The 20,074-nt window shown below is 44.4% G+C and overlaps 1 protein-coding gene across 1 annotated transcript; it reads left to right on the top strand.

The window, feature by feature from the left end:
• Positions 1 to 1,013: 1,013 nt before the first annotated feature.
• Positions 1,014 to 3,911, top strand: POL90 (polyprotein of L1-like non-LTR retrotransposon Zorro 1; the record flags this gene model as incomplete). The annotated part of the gene is made up of 1 exon (XM_018880947.1): positions 1,014 to 3,911. One exon carries the CDS (start codon positions 1,014 to 1,016, stop codon positions 3,909 to 3,911), a length of 2,898 nt encoding a protein of 965 aa, XP_018733587.1.
• Positions 3,912 to 20,074: the final 16,163 nt, after the last annotated feature.

The raw sequence follows: 20,074 nt of genomic DNA, 5'->3' as shown, positions 1-20,074 counted from the left end.
GCGTTACGGTCTCCTGTGCGCCGACATGAAGCGGAGAGTCTACCCGTGGCAGGCGGCTAGCGACAAACGCGGTCCAATCCGACCGGTAACTCTCATCCGACGTCCAGGACAAAGTAGTGCCGCTTCTTCTGGCACTCCAACTCAGTCTCCACTGACTGCCACTTCCCAACACGCTGAATCTCTCAACGGTGCTTCCTCCAACAAGGTATCAGACCCCACTTCGGATTCTTCCACTTCGCCTGGCGAACCTGATAGTGCTGCTTCTTCCGGCACCAGCCTAGGACAAAGTCGTGTCGCTTCTTCTGACACTCCATCGCAGTCTCCCCTGACTGCCACTTCCCAACATGCTGAATCACTCAACGATGCTTCTTCCAACAAGGTATCAGATCCCACCTCGGATTCTTCCACTTCGCCTGGCGAACTTGACAGTGCTGCTTCTTCCGGCACCTCACTGCAATCCCCACCGAATGTAACATCGCAACAGGCTGAATCCTGCAATGCGGTTTGGTCAGGAGAGGAGTCAACTTCAGATTCCCACCCTCCGCCTCGCGAACCTCAGAGCGCTGTTTCTTCCAGCACCACTACGTCGCTTCCCCCGTTGGTTGCCCCTTCACAACACGTCGAAACCCTCAGTGCCGCTTCTTCAGGCACCACTTCGCCTAATGAATCAGAGAACGAAGTTGAGCGACAATAAGCTGACCGCTCCTTTGCGAGTAGCCCAGCTGAACTGCCAAAAGCAAATATCGGTAACACACCACGTGCAGGACATGTTTGCAGACTTCGACCTACTTCTACTCCAGGAGCCGGGTCTCAACCTGGGACAGCACCCGATCCAACATAGTGCTTGGGTAGCCGTCCACACACAGTCCCAGACAGGGAGAATCAACGCAATAACTTATATCAACAAGAGAATATACGGCCAGTCTCAACTGAAAATGGTGGGGGAACTCACCACCGAGAATGTGGTTACTATCCAACTTGGTCAACTTTATATCACTAACATCTACAACCGCATGAGCGAAGATATCCACCCCGTGGAATATTACAAGACTTTACTTCCTCAAATTCCAGAACTCATTATTATCGCAGGAGATTTTAATCTTCATCATCCTATGTGGCAGAGCACTGAGCAAGTCACCAGAGAGGCAAACAGCTGGGCAGATTGGGTTAACGACAATGGACTCCTACTAGCTACGGTGCCGAATGTTCCAACTCATATTTTTGGCAATACGATCGATTTAACATTCGCAACCCCAAACATAACCATCACGCCAGAGAAGAGTGAAGATGTAGGCTCAGACCATTACCTTCAGAAATGGAGGATCGACACCAATCCATTAGACATTGAGTTGCTTCAAACCTATGGTGGAAGGTACAATTATAAGCGGGCTGATTGGGAAAAGTTCGAGAAGGTTTTGGACTCCCGAGCGGCTCTGATAACCATTCCCAAGAAACTCCGGGGCTACAGCAATCGAAAATCCACACACAAAGTCGCAGACAGATACGCCACACAGCTTATTGGATTGCTCTGTGATTGTTTGGATGAGGCGGTGCCAAAATTGAAGATTGTTCCTAGGAGCAAGAGGTGGTGGACACCTGAATTACGACAGGCCAAGCGCGACGCTGTTAGAGCTCGAAGACGAGCACGCAGTCAGCCCACTGAGGAGAATAGAAGGCTGCGGCAGCAAGCTAACGAGGAGTATGCCTCTAAGATTCTAGAGGCTAAGACCAACACCTGGAACTCATACCTCGCCTCATGTCGTGGAACAGACATTTATGACGCACTTAAGATGATCAAACCTCGCGAACCAGTACCGATAATGCCCGCCCTCCGGTTGGAAACAGGCGAATTGGCTCAAACATTTGAAGAGCAGGAAGAGGAACTTTATCGGGGATTGTTTCCGCAGGTCAAGCCGTCGACGAGAAGATTGCTCAAAGTGGTCAAAACCGGCCAATGGAAGAGTCTACGTATGCAAGAAATTGAAGACGCCATACGCGATCAAGCGCCCAACAAGGCTCCCGGGCCCGATGGAGTCAAAACAGTCGCTATCAAACGAGCGTGGACAGTGATACGCTTCCGTAAACTGCTGAAGGGCCTTCTACAGTACTGCGTTAGAGTTGGCTATCATCCAAAATGCTTTCGAGAAGGAATCACTGTCGTTATTCCCAAACGAAAGCGAGATCCTGCATTGGCGCGGTCCTACCGGCCGATTACACTACTGAGTACATTAGGCAAAGTTCTGGAGAAGATTATGCAACGTCGACTGACAGCTCTAACCAGTGGAATGCTGCCAGTAGATCAGTATGGTGGTCGTCATGGCTACTCCGCAGTGGAAGCAGCCCACAAGCTGGTGCATCACGCTGAAAAACGAATGAAGAGGGATCAGGTCACTTCAGTCCTTGCCATAGATATCAAAGGAGCTTTTGATCACGTCCACCGGGACACGCTCCTCAACACTATGGGGGGAATGGGGCTACCTACAGCAGTGCAGAACTGGGTTTACCAATTTATGAGAGGAAGACGAACAAGCCTGGTGATTGATGGGAAGCGTACTAAAGAGCGTAGAATAGCAACGGGTATTCCTCAGGGCTCGCCCATATCCCCACTACTATTCTTGATATACACGAGCCCGCTATATCCGTTGATCAAAAGCATGGGCGGCAAAGTCATTGGATTCATTGACGATATCACCATCTATGTATCGAGCACTAGATACGCAGAAAACACGGCCAAGCTGAGCAATATCTTAGCTCGATGCCATGAATGGGCAACTTCAGCACATGCGTTCATTGACTACGGCGAGAAGCTGGGATTCATGCACATTGCAAAACGTGTAACTCCAAAGGGGTGTAGGCGGCTCATACTCCCCACGGGGGAGAGAATTCAAGCAACTAGCTCCCTAAAGTTATTGGGAGTAACTATAGACCGCCAACTTAAGTTCGAAGAGCACGCTAAATCAGTAATCAACAAAGGCCAGTCAGCGTTAAATGTCATTCGTCGCTTGGGAGGAGTTACTCGAGGAGTAACTGGCGCTACCATGAGATGCCTCTACAAAAGCTGTGTTAGGTCTATACTCGAGTATGCCAGTCCAATTTGGTACAATCGAATCAGAAAAGGATTAAAGGATGCTATCCAAAGGATCCAAAATGCAGCTCTCCGAAGTATCTTAGGGGCCTACAAACCAACGGCCATCGTCAGCCTTCACCGAGACGCGGAAATCTCCCCTATTGAGCATAGAATGCTGGAAACTGAACAATATTATTTAGTACGACTCCATCGTGACCTTCATAGGTATAACCCCCACCGTATTCGAGCTAGAAAGCTATATTCTGGAACCATGTTGGGTGACCGATTGGATGAATTGTATAGGACAGTTGAAGTAACGGACATCAAAAAGGACAGGTACAGACTTTGGAAACCCCCCTGGGCTTCCAGAGACAGTGAAGCCATATCTAAGGCAAGCAGCCAGAAGAAATCTATACGCAAGGAAATTAGATCACAATGCTACCAAAAATGGGAGATAGAGTACACTCAGTCGCCGAAAGGAGCTTTTTACCGGTCCTTCACAGCTCCCCGGCTCTACTCTAAAAAGCACGCGAATGCACTGCGACCTTTTCTTTATGAAAGCCCGCGAGGAGAACTAAGCAAGTTGGTTCAGTTAAGAACGGGTATGGGTGCAATGGGCTCGTTCTTTCAGAGATTTCGAATCAGTAATCGTAGATATGATTGCCGATGTGGAGTTGAAGAAACGGTGGAGCATATCCTCCGAGACTGTCCACTTACTGAACAACATCGACCGATCCTCCGCGACGCATCCCGTGAACTGGATCTACCATCTCTTCTTGATACCCGAAAGGGTCTCAAAGCGGTCGCCTCCTTCCTTAAGGCGAATCCGTCACTTTTAAGCTAAGATAGCACGTTCTCTGAGGAGAATTAGCTAGCAGCGGTTTCCCCTGACCACTGGAGTAAATACTAAGGTTACTCAAAGGTGTTCAGGTTTTCCACTGCTCGGAAAGGGAGGTTCTGGGGAATCCGGCCTATCTAGCGCACATGTTGAAACCAACACGAAGGTATAGCCCGTAGGGGGCCAATAGCAGAATAGTCCTACTATCATATGAGAGTATAGTAATATTTTAATGTTGTTGTATAATTGTGTTAGGACTTTAATATTGATTATTATTATTATTATAACATGATTTATTTATTGATTTGTTGATTATCTTCCCCGAGCTCATTATCCTGTTGGCGATTATTCTTGAAGTTCATCAGTGCAATGAGTCGTTTGGCCGTTGGGGCTATTCTATCAATATTCGGATCTCTCTTCTCGTGGAGCTTAGACACAACGCTTCAAATAGTACATGCTATTTAATTAACGATCATTTAGACATACTCGGTGTCAGAAATCTTTTGGAAAGAGTACTCTATAAACAGATAAGTAATTTACTATTATAGTTCATGATATTCACCTAATGTTTTCTTTCTCAAAAGAAAAGACTCCGACTATTTCAGGATAGCTTCATATTTACAGGGCTCGTTGTGAAGATCCTTGCATAAGCCTGATCGACAGCATCTGATCAACATACGCGAACAAGACAAATGAGGCAACTTGTTAGAATAGAAAGGCATGTCGCAATACTGCTAGAATGGAATTCTGTCAGTATGTTATAAATAGCTGTGTTTTTTGTGGAGTCTTATCTCGGACCTAGAAACAAGGAATCAGTATCTGCGGCAATCAATATGGGTTGTTAGGTCACTATATTTTATTTCTCTTCAGATTTCCATGATTGTTTTAGGCTGACTCTTGCCGGCCTAACTTCCTAACTTGATGTCGGTATATCTAGTAACACAGTCCTAGTAACACAGTCCTAGTAACACAGTCCTAGTGACACAGTCCTAGTAACACAGTCCTAGTAACACAGTCCTTATACAGTATGCTTAGCCAAGTGTCCGAATGTATACGCAAAATGAAAAGAACTGCCCTGATGACAATCATTTATGTACGACAAGCAGATATTACTTAGCCATACAAACGTAAACGATTCATTCTGGAGAAGAAGGTTTATCACAGCTAGCCACACATTGAACAATCCCTTGTGAGGCATTAGCATCTATTGACCAGCGTCAACATAGTCAGCAGAAAACTCGCATTAGACTTAGATTCATATCTTCCTTGTTTGCTTCTAACTAACTAGTACTAGGGTTATGAATAGTAAAGCTCTCGGCCCGCTCGGCCGTCACTAGACAGCCATTGCACCCCTGAGTCCCTCTCTATCCCTCAAATAATTCTGTTCTACGGGTTTAAGAGATATGCATACCACAAGGTTGTCAATACTGGTGCTCTACACATTTAATTTGAAATTTGTCAAGTATCACAGTTGAAGTGCACTGACTTCCCATCTTCGACGTACGTGGGACTGCTTCGAATGAAGAATACGGTGGGAACGCAGCCATTCGATGATTTTAAAGAGTTGATATGATGCATCATAGGTCTAGACAACATTCCACGTAAGATAATCTGGCGCCTCCCTCTGCGGCGATTACTCAATTTGATTTATAGTCAAATGACGGAACTCAGTGGCCGGTCTTCTCTTATCTTAGTTACAAAATTCTTGTCTTGGACCTATGCTTCATTTATCTATACTATAGTCGACTATATCCAAATACTGGATGAGAATTATATTGATGAATAACGAATATCGGGCTCTGCCCGAGCTCGTTTGCCGGAGGCAATTAGAGGTACTCGTTGGGGGGACTACATACTTATGTATTTATAGCTATGGTGGTGGTTGCTTGTGGCCCGGGACCCTAAGCTTATTCCGATTCAAGCGTGATCTTGGAGATATCGCAGAATCGATCTAACTTACTCAAACTCATGAGAATCTCTGACTTCTTCTTTTGATGTAGGTCCAAGGTATCAACTCCCATATCAAGGAGCTTCAGGTAAGCTTCATTGACTGCCAGTAGTTGTCTCAAGAGGGCTCGGCGGTGAATTCTAGCTTGCTCGACAGTAACCTTTAAACAAGTGAAGGTCAGCTTGTCATCGCAGGCACCACTGTAAGCATAGCTAAGGTTCAGGCTATCCATAAAAGCTTCGAACTTCAAATACTCTTTGGAACCATAGGAATAGTTAGTAAGTCTGGAAGGCAGGTTAGCAAGTCTGTTCAACAGACGTTGAGAGGGAGCAGCGGTGGTGGCGACCGAGGTGGGGTAAGCGGTAGTGCGAGGCGATGGCTTCGATGGTCTGGGAATAGAAGGTGCCTTGCGGGGGTTCATGTAGGTATCGGAGAGGGTCGAGGCGGTGGAACGAGACGAGTTGTGGCTGGAGTGGTGACGGGAGCTGGGGTTAGAGCTGGAGTGAGAGCCGGAGTGAGAACTGGAATGAGAGCTGGAGCGAGCGCTGGTGTGAGAACTGGACTGAGAGCTGCGAATTGAGTTAGGAGCACGTGTTGTTGAAGAAAGAGGAGCAGTCATGGGGATAGAGGGACAGGAGGTGGAGCGGGTATTGCGAGATGAGAAGGGTGCGAGTGGAATGCGTTGAGAAGGAACGGATGAGGAAGAAACAGACCGGGTACGAGTTGCGGGTAAAGGGGTAGAGGTTGCAAGTGGGGTAAATTGGTAGGTAGTGGGAGAACGTGAGCGGGAAAAAGATGATGAATGAGAGCTGGAGCGAGACGAGGAAGCAGTGGATGCTGAGTGAGTGGTGGAATGCGATGACAATGAAGCGGAGCGAGTAGCAGAGTGTGAGGAAGATGAGGTGGTTGAGTGGGTGTCAGAACGTCTGGAATAGGAGGGAATTGATCTAGAAGAAGACGAAGCGGTAGAATAATGGAAAAGACGACCTAGAGTGGCTGTGCTACCAGAAGTAGAAGCACTGCTGGAAGTTGTGGTGGAGGAAGAACGAGAACTGTGGCGGGAACTCGTAGTAGATTCGGTGCGGGAGACATTGGTAACAGTTCTGAGAGGGGACTGGATGGGTGGAGAGAAAGTACGTTTGATGACGGTTGGGCGAGGTCTGGATTTGTAGGGTATGCGAGGGATAATTCGTAGAGCGGTTGCAGAAGTAGTGGCGTTGACAGTAGCACGATACATTTTTGCTTAGTACTAGAGAGGAAAGAGAAAGAAGAAAACAGAAGCAACAGCGGCCGAACGCGCGTTTATATAGACAGAAGAATTTCTTTTTCCACTTTGTTGTTGTTTGTGGTGTCTGGTCATGTGGGTCGATATTTTCTTTTTTAGAGCGCATATGTTTTGGCCTGGCCCTATTTCGGCAATGTACTTATTAATAGATAGCCATGCGGTACACCCTGCTGACGAGATACCAAGCACTACTAAGTTTCAGTCATACTTCCTAGTTTTGTATCACCTGCTGTTAGTTTCATGTTCCTGCGCCAAGTAATGCAAGATTAGGGCTACATGTTGTAAGATAATGACTATTTTCCATCGCGATCTGCTAGTGATGGAAGGATCTCATGTGATCGGTCGCTATAGTTACGATCCCCATCCGGCATCCAGTTTACGTTCTAGTATCTCCTTCGCGGCCCTATCAGTAGAAGAACATGAATAATTGACCATAGCGGCAAGGTGGGCATAACTGGTAGGTTTAAAACTGCATCAAATTAGTGCAACTAGCTATAGAGTTTGAGGTATCAGAGCATGCTTAAGGACCATCTCCAATGAGGGATGTGGTTATGATGAGTGTGACAGACTGTGTGGCCATGGAAAATAGCTCGAGCTAAAAATGTTAACGATATATTATTTAAGTTAAGACTTGTCCGCCTCATAAGGTCAATAAGTTCCATTTCAATTTGTTTTGCAGACTGTGTTCCTTTTATATGTTCAATCAATTAGTAAGACAGGCAGTTAATTTTGTTCTGTCATCTACCACTTACAAACTAATTAATTACATGGCAAGATCGAAGGCTATGTGATAGCACCCTCAAGTTACAGCTAATTGCATTTAGCCCTATCAATAAAAAGTCGTTAAAATTTTCATGGAATAGATCTCCAAATAGTTTAATCTTTCAACATCGTTGCTTATATATTTGTATTAATAGCATGTGTATTCCTTTTAAGAAAAATCCTTTTATTGTTGTCCACAAGCGATGGTGTATACAAAATTTGAAAGATTTATACCTTGCAGTATTGCTTCCTCTACAGATATATTTTTAAGACCAATTGCAGAACTAATGAAAGTAATTTTCTTTATGAAGGTAACAGAGCAGGGATAATTATAGAATAGATTATAGATCACATCACTGACAATGATTTCTAGGCTTTTGAACGCATCCGATCTTTGCGGTAGTTTTCTATGTTATATAAATTCCAATTCAGTACCCGCCATTACTTTTCTTTGGAGTACCGAAATTCAGGGCATTTTCAACGACTATTGAGCTTTTTGATCTGCAGTGCCTCAAAAATGTGCCATGCTCATTCTTATTGGTTTGTCCAATTCAACGACTATTGAACTTTTTGATCTGCAGTGCCTCAAAAATGTGCCATGCTCATTCTCATTGGTTTGTCCAATTCCTATTTCTTAGGGTGGGGATAGATTCTGTGTCGGGAGATTACAGGTCTGATATTTGACAAGCCTCCTATATGCCATCAGTACATGCTGATTTTCCGTCCGCAGTAAATGACAGATTAATACCGTGCCAGGACCACTTCCATTTAATATCACTTGTGACCAAGAGCAGGCTCTCCTAATGACGGAGGACTCTCCTAATTACGGAGGACCCTCCTAATTACGAGAAAACCAATCATGAATTTCGACCCTGGTCATCCCCTGGATTCTAGCAGTGACAGTCAATACGTGCAATTTATGCAGGTAAAAAAACAGATTTTTATGTAAAAATAGGGAAAAGCCCAGTGTCTTGTTAATTTCATCGGTCATATCTCATTGTCAAACAGTGGTTACCGCTGATGTCACATAGTTGTTATCTATTTACTGTCTGACAGTTTATGCATAATAAATAACATCCTTGCATGGTACTTTCTTTTTTTCCGTTTATCGAACTTGGCTACTAATGAGATGATCCGCCTGCATAACGGACAAGCGAAGCTTATTCTGGACTAGTAAAGCCAGACTAGCGTGAAACCTGGAAAAAATTGCCTCAAATCAAATTTGTAACCCACATTTACGGTCATTTCGTCTCATTACTTGTTCATCTTAATCCGCTGATTTTTCTCTGTCGAATGGTGCCCATAAAGCTATATCATGATAACATTGTAAGCAAGGTTTCTGCACCCCAGTATGCAGCGTTTGAATATTATGGCATTGGTCACGCGCCGTGGTGTTCTAGCCGCGTGAACTCTCAAAATTATAAATAGGGGTCAAATCTCCTGCTTCTCTTTCCCTCTTACACACCACTTTTTTTGACCGAATTCCAATTGACCCTCATAACCCACTATTCCAAAGACCCTTACATTAACAGATATTTTAGTCATGGGCTGTCACATACATGGACTCAACCCAAGTAAGTATCGGTAATTAGTATCGGACTGGATTCTATTACTAAATTCCTCCTAGATTCTTTCCAGTGACACTAGGTGGTATCGTCGGTGGCTCTACAGTATATTACATTGGGTAAGTCAGACTGCAAATGGTTAATGGCTGCCTATTATGCTAGATTCACCGTTAGGATCAGATCCTGGCGTTGTTGGAACTAGTCTAACTGGCGCCAACCATGGCTATCTGGCTCCGACTATAGACAGGCGCTGGTAACAGCTGCGGTCTATGACAGGTAATATATGTCAAGCTACCGGAGATAATAGGACATACTTGGCGCCTGTCATGGCGACTTGTCATGTTCTGCCTAGGATGGCAGTGAAAGTACCTGGCGCTGATATCGGCGACTGGTACTGAGCTTGACTGGCGCCGGCCCTGGCTGCCTTCAGCGCACATGCCCACTATTAACAAACATTTACCTATTTAATGTTACAATAAATATACTATTACATAATGTAGGAATTGGAGGAGCAATATTGGGGTGTACCATCGAGATCGGGTGCCCGCCTTCGCTTTATACCAGCTGCCGTCTATAAAGAGTTGTACTTCCCAAAAGTTCTAGTAAGGGTTCTCAGTTTTCCTAAAATCATGTCTGGTGCTAAACGCTTATGGCAGTATTGGCAAACCTAAGAGATGTCCCTGTTGCTCACAAGAGGTGACTTAAACCGACTTTAACACGCTGATGACTGCCTTGAACAGGATTACACGTCAAGGGGCACCAGTGATGCTAGAGTATTACCAAGAACTTGAATTAGGGTGAGCTATCTAGGTTGTGATTCAGTGCTGCTTAGGAGGGGAGTGCACTGAGCATTGATATCAGTAGGCACCTTCTGGGTAAGTAGTGGAGTCATTGCTTTATCTTATTGCTGTCATCTAGAATGAGTGGTATATCTTCAGCATCTACAGGGTATTTGACTGATTTGGACTGTACCGCACTGTAACAACTTTTTGGTTGAGTGGGGGTTTTGCAGAGGCTAGTAAGGTTACCCAAATTGGAGCTTTCTTCAATCTTAAAACAACCACATGGGATAGTTGCCATTTTACCTGGTGATTAGAAAGGGTCCAGAAGTCCGGTTCTTGCGATGTAAATCCTGAGCATGTATTTTGGATGATATGCCTTTCGTTTAAGTTCGTCATATTTGCGAAAAGTGGTCGTATTTCGGCACCATTGAGATGACAGGAAGGAATGTATCCAGGTATAGCAGGGTGAGTGATCAGACTGAGATCTATGAATATGTACTTGAACTCCACCATACCGCACATATCATCCTGCTCGGAACATATATGGGTAGCAGCTGAATGGTATAAGAATTTTGAGAGGCCCAGTCCCCATGTTTATAGAACTAATATCCTTTTTCTGTCGGCAGTTCAATCTCCATATTAGGTAATCAAATACTGCAGATGTTCAGATAGAAGATGATAATAGTACTAGATACGATTTATTAAAGTAGAGTATATTAGTAGTTACAGTAGGTAGAGTAGAGCAGAGTAGAGTAGAGTAGCGTAGAGTGGAGTAGAGTAGAGTGGCCAAGTAGAGTTGTCAGAATAAAGTAGATTCTGATAGAAGACTAGCATAGAGTGGACTAGGAAATTGCAGCAGAAGAGTAGCTGGGATAGTAGTGGCCAATAGAGTAGAGTAGATCAATTAAGAATAGAGTGGTAGAGACCAAGTGTGATGTCCATGAGACGCAGCCGAGAGTAGAGCTTTTTTTTTCAGGGTTTTCTTTTAGGATTCTTTTTTTTGCGAGGGTTTTCATATTTTCCTTTTTTCAAACAGAAATAGTAGAGAGTAGTAGAGAGTAAAAAACCAGACAGAGGCCGAGAAACCTGAGAAAAAATAGACCAAGAGAAGAACAGAGAGCCATTGAGAGAAACCAGAGCAAGCGTGACTTGTAATGTTACCAAAGTCTAGTGGTGTGATGATGGAGCCAGTTTTAGCGAACAACAACCTGTGTGATGATTTAAATTGACACCCGATCTTGTGATGAAGGACTGTGAGTTTTGAAAACATGTCGAACCGCAGACAGCGGCGCCAGTGTAGTAAAACCTCAGTAGGGATGGGAGATCGGGGTGACTAGAAGTTATATCCAAGGATGGCGACTCTGAGGAAGCCACAATCAAATTGCAAAACTAGGCGCAGCAAGGAGCGCGCCACTGTTAAGACTCGTGATTTCAATGGATGATTGTTGTACTAGTAGTCATAGTCAAGTGGTGTGTTGTTGGCCAGATTGTTGAACGACTGGATGCAAGTGTTGGTGAAGTAGTGATGAGTCGGTGCTTTGGTGTGGTTCCAATGCTGCAAAAGACTGGCTGGTTCCTCTATTGAATGGCAGTAATAACCAAGAGCGGTTGATGGCTTTAATAGCCGAGAGTGCGGAGCGTGCATTTTCGCACCGCTTTCCAAGACCTGGTGATGGCACGTTTAACCGTAAGAGGCTTGGGTTTAGGTGGAGGTGGTGGTTTGGGATAGACTGGAACCGGAATAGTTCGAAAGACCCGTTTGGGAGGAGGGGGAGGACGGTTGGCACGTTCAAGAGCCCGTTGGGCCTTCCATTCCTGTGTTTCCCGCCACAACTTTTGAATCTTCTCTCTCTCAGTCAAGGGTCTAGGTGGTTCCTCGACAACTTCAACCACAACAACTGGTTCAGGTTCAGTTACCTCACCACAGTCAACAAGGACTAGAGTGGGGTGGATGTCATACCAATACCAGACAGTAAGGAGTAAAAAGGTAAACAATAGGTGAAGAGGGTCCTCATGGACAGAAACACTGAAGATAGCGTGAGCTAAAACAGTAGACACAATAAAAGTCATTGTTGATCGACGAAGAAGTAATTTTGACTTGAGAGAATTGATTTGTGAAAAAAAAGTGATAGTGAAGAAGAAGAGAATACGGAGGGAGAAGACGCATATTTATAATTTTTGGGCTCTAGCGTAACCTGCCGTGCCTATACATAGCCCCCATAACGAGTTTGCCATTTTTGTTGTTCCTACAGAAGCAACGCACTGAATGCGGTATCGGTACTCTGTGCCCATAAACTTCCCAAAAACTACCCCTAACCTACTGCAATGCAATGCGAGGTGATGCATGGAAGATGCAGGGAAGGTCTGAAAGGGGTATTCTTAATCAAAATCCATAATATTCCCAAAAACTACCCGTAACCTGATGCAATGCAATGCAACACTTGTGGGAAGGGGTGCTTAATCAGGTATTTAAGCATAAATTTCCTAAAAGCTGCCCTTAACCTGCTGCATATGCATGTGATGGGTATAGATGGAACTTAAATCGACTTTCGCCGCCACTGGATGCCTGGCTTGCGTTCTAAAGCCTAAGTCACCAGTTTAACTGGGATCGCTGAGCCGCGAGTTGAGATTTATTGCTTAGGACGGTGGGAATGCACTTGGCGATGGTTTCAGCAGAAAGGTGCCGAAAAAGTAGTAGCGCCATTGATTTCTTTTCTTGGTGCTTTCTTGGCTAAGGGGTACAGTTTTCTTGCCAAAACCTGGTTCGGACTACACTGGACCAGGGAGTTGTATTGCTTAGGAGGACAGAAGTGTACCCGGGCACGTGTAGTGTACCGGTAAACAGGTGACGGAAATCATTGGGTCGTTTGATTGTTTTCTAGCTGCTTTCTTAATTAGATGGTTCAGCTTAATAGCATAGGGCTATAAGCCTGGACTGGTCTGGCCAGGGTGAAATATTTAAGGTTGGGAGGGCATTATATCTAGAGAAGTGTCAGGGTGTTATGCGGTTGCCTTGTTTTCTGCCTTCATTTTGTAGTGATTATATTTCTAAGATCTACAGGGCTAGATTGAATGAAATTATGAGCACCATACTGGCTAGACGATGGGACTGTACGTGGTGGTGAATATAGCAGATAGAAACGGGAATGGAGTTGCCCTGTTGTTTTGACTCCTGACCGCCATTTCGTACGAGGTCGTACATCCTTAGAATACTCGAACACCATTAACAATAATTAACGGTACGGTGAGGTATGATCTTCCGATATGATGAAAGCCTAACTACACAATACATAGAGGAGATTGCTTCTCTTCCCGGTGGACAGTACGGAGTTCGTTGCCTGAGAGTGAATCCTACGTTGAAGAGATACTTCTAATTCATTCAGAGATAGATTTGTGCTCAATATCCTCTATCTTGGGCGGTTCTCGGTGTGGAGCAGTTGTAGATCGGGTGCACATCTGCCCCCGTTGTAGATGGCCATGTAACGAGTACACCACAGGTCAATTTTGGAAGCAGTAATGCACAGGGTGCTAACTCTCTAAATGGGCACAGAAGACTCCAGTTATAATTGAATTTGAGTGCACTTATGATATATATAATGACACCCTATTTATCTTAATCCCTCCCTGGAGCCGGGAGCCAGCACTATTAGGTGAGATCCCCCCTGGCACCGATATTGAGATATTGATTGATCATGTAACTCGATAGACAAAAGTGGACGTTACAGCAAATTGTTATAGACATGAGAGGAAGAATAGAGCATAACTTGTATACAATAGGACGTTAAATATGAATCCGGCTGAGGTAAGCCTTTACAAAACGTATCGGGCCATGCCCAATCTCATTTCCCGAGGCAATCAGAGGTAGTCAGTTGGGGGGACTACATGTGTATTTATAACTATGGTGGTGGTTGCTCATGGTCCGGGACCCTAAGCTTATTCCGATTCAAGCGTGATCTTAGCGATATCGCAGAATCGCTCTAACTTACCCAAACTCATGAGAATTTCTGACTTCTTCGTCTGATGGAGGTCCAGGGTATCAACTCCCATATCAAGGAGCTTTAAGTAAGCTTCGTTGACTGCCAGTAGTTTCTTCAACAGGGCTCGTCGGTGAATTCTAGCTTGCTCAACAGTAACCTTTAAACAAGTGAAGGTCAGCTTGTCATCGCAGGCACCACTGTAAGCGTAACTCAGATTTAAGGTATCCATAAAAGCTTCGAACTTCAAGTACTCTTTGGAACCATAGGAATAGTTAGTAAGTCTGGAAGGCAGGTTAGCAAGTCTGTTCAACAGACGTTGAGAGGGAGCAGCGGCGGTGGTGATGGAAGTGGGGTAAGAGGAAGTGTGAGGCGATGGCTTCGATGGCCTGGGAATAGAAGGGGCCTTGCGGGGGTTCATGTAGGTATCAGAGAGGGTTGAGGTGATGGAGCGAGACGAATGGTGGCTGGCATGGTGACGGGGGTTGGAGTGGAAGCTAGAGTGAGTGCTCGAGTGAGAGCTGGAGTGAGAGCTGGAGCGAGAGCTGGTTTGAGAACTGGACTGAGAGCTGCGAATTGAGTTAGGAGCACGTCTCGTTGAAGTGATAGGAGCTGCCATGGGGATAGAGGGACAGGAGGTGGAGCGGGTATTGCGAGACGAGAAAGGAGCGAGTGGAATGCGTTGAGAAGGAACTGATGAGGAAGAAACAGACCGGGTACGAGTTGCGGGTAAAGGGGTAGAGGTCGCAAGTGGGGTGAATTGGTAGGTAGTGGGAGAACGTAAGCGGGAAGAAGAAGAGGAATGAGAGCTGCAGCGAGACGAGGAAGCAGTAGATGTAGAATAGACAGTGGAATGTGAGGACAATGAGGCGGAGTGAGTACTAGAGCGTGAGGAGGAAGAGGTGGAGGATGTGTTAGAGTCGGTGGCAGAACGACTGGAGTAAGAGGGAATGGATCCAGAAGAAGAGGAGGCAGTAGAATGATGGAAAAGACGAGCCAGAGTGGCTGTGCTACCAGAAGTAGAAGCACTGTGGGAAGTGGTGGAAGAAGAACGAGAACTATGGCGGGAACTGGTAGTGGATTCGGTGCGGGAGACATTGGTAACGGTTCTAAGAGGGGACTGGATGGGTGGAGAGAAAGTACGTTTGAGTGTGGTTGGGCGGGGTCTGGCAATGTAGGGTATGCGAGGGATAATTCGAAGAGCGTTAGCAGAAGAAGTAGCGGTAGCGGCAGAAGCACGAGCACGATACATTTTTGCTTAGTACTAGGGGGAAAGAAAAAGAAGAAGAAAGCAGCAGCAGCCGAATGCACTCTTATATAAACAAAAAAACGTTTCTTTTTCCGGTTTGTTTTGATTGAGTTGTCATGTGAGTCGACATTTCTTTTTCAGGTCCATTGGCCGGTGTACCCATTATTAGATACAAAATTACGCCGCACCTTCTGATAAATGTCCGCGGTACCTAATGCTTTGTTTTTCCATTAAGTCCCGAGCTTGAGATCCTGTGCGATTTGGACCCTAAATTTATGACAAGGTTAACCAAGATTACGTATTATGAATCGCCTTTGGTGATTAAGCTGATAGAAACCGAGTAAGGGTGTGAAATCTGCACCTTGAATGCGCTATCTTGGTACGTGATTATCTTATCAAGTTGCATATAGCCTTAACCATGTTAGAATGAGACCGGATCACAATGCCGACCTGGTATGCCCAGATGACTTTTAATTCTTTTTATTCAACCACCGCAGTTCATTGCCAAAACTAAAATATATACTTTTCCATCTTTGCACTTCGTTTTGCAAACGGACTCAGTACAGGAGCATATCACATGACGAGGTGACTTGTCATATTAGTGTCACCTAGCCAAAGCTACCCACCTGTTTATTCTCTTCGAATTGAATCAGCATATTGGTATATATGATTTGCCACCGACCGGTAGCAACTGGTATTGAGGCACTTCCACTTGAGTACGAATTAGACGGGATGTGTCATGAAGTGTGTGCAAACAAGAGATCGCACCTTGTCATGGTATCTGCTCATCAATATTATAAAGAACAGGCGATATGAAAGTAGAAGAAGTAACAAAATATAAAGATGCAAAATATGTAAATGCTGAGGGTCGCAACTACGTTGTCCCCAATACACTTATAGAAGAATTCCATTAGGCAGGACTGAACCACAGAACAGGGTCTTATCAGCATAATTAGCTACCATTATTTCATCGCTCGTTATCGTGGAGTAAGTTTCGAGGTATGCTAAGAATATAAATGAGTAGCGTGCATGGAAAAAAATAGGCCTTGAAATTATCCCTGTTACATATCGTCACTAGTGGATGCGAGCAAGGTTATTAGCTGGGTCATGAATGTGGCTTGGATATTAAGCAATTAATCCTATAATAACATATGGTCTCACGCAGTATGCCTAAAGTGTGCCTCGGGAAATTGAACGTCATATCCAGTGACACTCTTTCTTGACCTTTATATATCAACTAAAGCAACCTATGCCATGTTTGAGACTCATAGTCGAAGCATGTTAAGACATTATCATTTGATGCATATCTCGATGGAATACGTCCATGTATTGACTATGTAAGAGTTGACCAGGTAACAAGGATTATCATCACTCTCTGAATGATTAAAAGGCAGGGCATTAAACCATTATATGCAGGGATTAACTGATCGCCATGACGAGAAGGAAACTAAATACCTGGATCTCCCAACCCCAACTCGACTTGAACTGGCGTAGTCAAATCGAATATTTTTTTCTAGATATCTTTGTCAGGGGATCAAATGAAAAGTACTTCAATAATTTATTTATCAAGGTTTCGTGTATAATTTAGTTGAGTTATTTCCAAGTACCCCTGTGTGTAGGCTGAACGCAAAATGGAAGCTAGTCTATCCCCATTACTCGTCATCCGTAACGACGAAATAAACTCAGACTTAATTACCGAGTCAAAATAAACAGATAGAGGGAGGAAACCAGGATCCAGAATAATTCTAAAACTCAATACTGCGATCCTACTGAAATCGAGAATTTTGTAACCATTCGATCCCTCCTTTTATTTGGCAATTATCAAAACGAAAAGTATTAAGGATTTATTAAAAAAAAAAAAAATGGCCTTCGAAATATTGGTATACGGTGTTAGAAAGTAACGAAGAGACAGGACGGTCAGGGGAAGCTACCATTGTCTGTCACGTCTCAGGAGAAGTAGACTCAAGAATATTGTAAAGCGACAGGGATTGAGAGAGCTACTGTGGATGGTAGAGTAGAAGATCAGCACCATATCATGTTGATAGTACTACCAGTGCCGTTTGAAAAAACCTAGATAGACATTGGCTAGATGTACCTAGGCGATTAAGTAACCGGCATAGACTGAGGAGACTGTCAAGACGCTGATTGCAGTGGCGCAGTCTGTAATTGAGTAGTCTCAGGAGATATCGACTATGGAAACTAAAAAGTGACAGAAGTGGCAGAAGAAACTGAGATTGTCTTTTTAGTCTCTCGTGATATAGACTCCCAACCCCTTTCTCGACTAGTAGAAACTATTGCTATCTGGCACGATATATAGACGCATCTCCTAGCTATTAAATTCCTGTAGAGACATATGCTTGAATGAATTAATGATATGTAGAATCGACACAATTGTTTAGTGGTCTACATGTCGGTGGATGAAAGTTTGGGTAAAAAGCCTAGCTGCCTGAGACAGCCAGGCTAGTTTATTGGATATATACATATAGAAATAGACTAGACTATATACAGAACTTACAGGTCACTTCCAAAGAAGGATTTCTTGACCCAGGCAGAAAGAGAGCTAGTTATTCTAAAAGCAGTATTAGTGAGGAAATTGTACCAGCCAGTTTCAGTGATATGTCTTGGTTTGACTGCATTTGAAGTAGGTTGAGGCATTTCTGTCGGCTTGTTAGTAGTATCAGAAAGAGGGACCTCTTCCTCAGTAACTTTCTCGTTGAAATTGGAAACTGATGCAGTGGTTGGTGCGGGGGTATTGGTGCGGGAATTCGAAGCACAGACACTGCGCAAAAATTCAGGAGGGTATGCAAAGATCGAGCGGTAGACAGGGGGTTGGAATGTGAGTGGAGCTGGAGTACTGGGGGTAGGGCAGCAGCAAGTGTACGGGTATGAAGGAGGGGGTCGGCCAGAAGGTGGGTATAAGGGCTTGCGCTTCTTGTACTCTCTCAAGCGAGGCACCGGCTTAGCACTAGCGAACATCGCGTTAAATCTATCCGGTTCTGTGGGGTAAGCTTGCCACTGTTTTGATTGCTTGTTAGCCATGGTCTTCTCATTTATCTCATTGTCCTTGCTTTGCTTTTCCTTCTCGTTCTTCTCGGTCTTTTTGACCTCTTCGGACTCTAAAGAAGAAATAGCCACACCTGACGAAGAACATGAAAAAGCCGAAGCTGCAGCTTTCTGTTCAAAATAGGAAAACAAATCGTCAAAGTTGGAGGCATCAGGAGCTTCGGTGCTGTGATAATCGTTAGTGGAATAGAATTCAGGTGCATTGGAAAACAAATCGTCGACGTTGGAGGCTTCAAGAGTTTCAGTGCTGTCAGAATCATCAGTGTAATTGAAGTAAGGAGTATTGGCAAACAAATCGTCGAAGTTGGAGGCTTCAGATGCATTGGAAAACAAAAACTCGTTGAAGTTGGAGACTTCAGGAGTTTCGGTGCTGTCGGAAGCCTCAGTAGAATCGAAGTCAGAGGCATTGGTAACTTCCCGGAGTGGGCTATGCTGGTAAGGTATATGATTAACGTTAAGGGTGGTGCGAGTAGGTCTTTCGCGGTAAGGTACACGAGGGAGAATTTTGATGGAGTTCACAATAAAAAGTGGTGCAGCTGATGTAAAAGACATTTTTCTTAAGAGGGATAAAAAAAGAGAAAGAAGAAAGAAAGAAAGAAAGATGCATCAATGCCACCCATTTATATAAACAAACCCCCATTTCTTTTTGCTCTTGTTTTGGTTGTGGTTGCTGCGGCTACGTTTTTTTCTTTTTTCTAGTAATGCCAACATTGGTGCATTCTGAACTTCAATCCAATAACAATATATCTTATCTTTGAAGATCTGCCATCAGCGATGCAATGTAAGGACGATATCTGCACAGAATAATTAACCTTAAATTTAAACATTCTGGGCGGGTGCTTGGATGTCAACAACCGGAAGCACGAGGAGCTTCACAGTAGTAATAAAGTGTTCTATGAATGTTTCGGTTGGGCAGAAGCCGCCAGACAACTATCGTCCAATTGAGTGACAGTATCTAGCTTTGTGATAAGTAGTAAACAAGTCAACGTCGGGAGTAGAAGACTAAGTAGATCGCTCAAAACGGTTAAAAGTAGGAATGCAAGATAATACCCCAAGAGATGTCTGTAGATCTCCAGCCGTGCTTGCAGTTGATGATTACGGGCGTTTGTTAAAGTGCATCTCATAGGACCCCGGCAGACTAGAGTTAAAAGGTGATCAATTTGAGATTATTCGTTGTAACAACGCCAGACATAGGGGGAGCTCTAGTTTATTCGAGGGTCAACTTCGCAACAAATTACTCACCGTTCTGCTAACCTCTTTTATGCCATTTATTACTATATCGCGATAATCCCAACAGATGGCGCCTAAAATCGATCTGGGCAGGTTTTAAGCAGCCGCTGATTGTATAGCCTTTAGCCATTATCTGTATTGTTCAGCACGTCTTTCTATCCGCGTTGAGACCAAATTTTAACTTTAATATCTGTAGGGGTGTTAACAGTAATCCGAAAATTGTTTGGTCAGTTACGGCCATATCTAGAGTAAAATAAGATTTCCCGTCCGATCAATCATATTCAAGCCTCTAAGAGCCTTGATCAGTAATG

This window comes from Sugiyamaella lignohabitans, chromosome C, assembly GCF_001640025.1.
Source record: "Sugiyamaella lignohabitans strain CBS 10342 chromosome C, complete sequence".
Lineage (NCBI taxonomy): Eukaryota > Fungi > Ascomycota > Dipodascomycetes > Dipodascales > Trichomonascaceae > Sugiyamaella > Sugiyamaella lignohabitans.
Note: the sequence above shows the minus strand (reverse complement) of the source record. Positions and strands in the feature narration are given on the sequence as shown.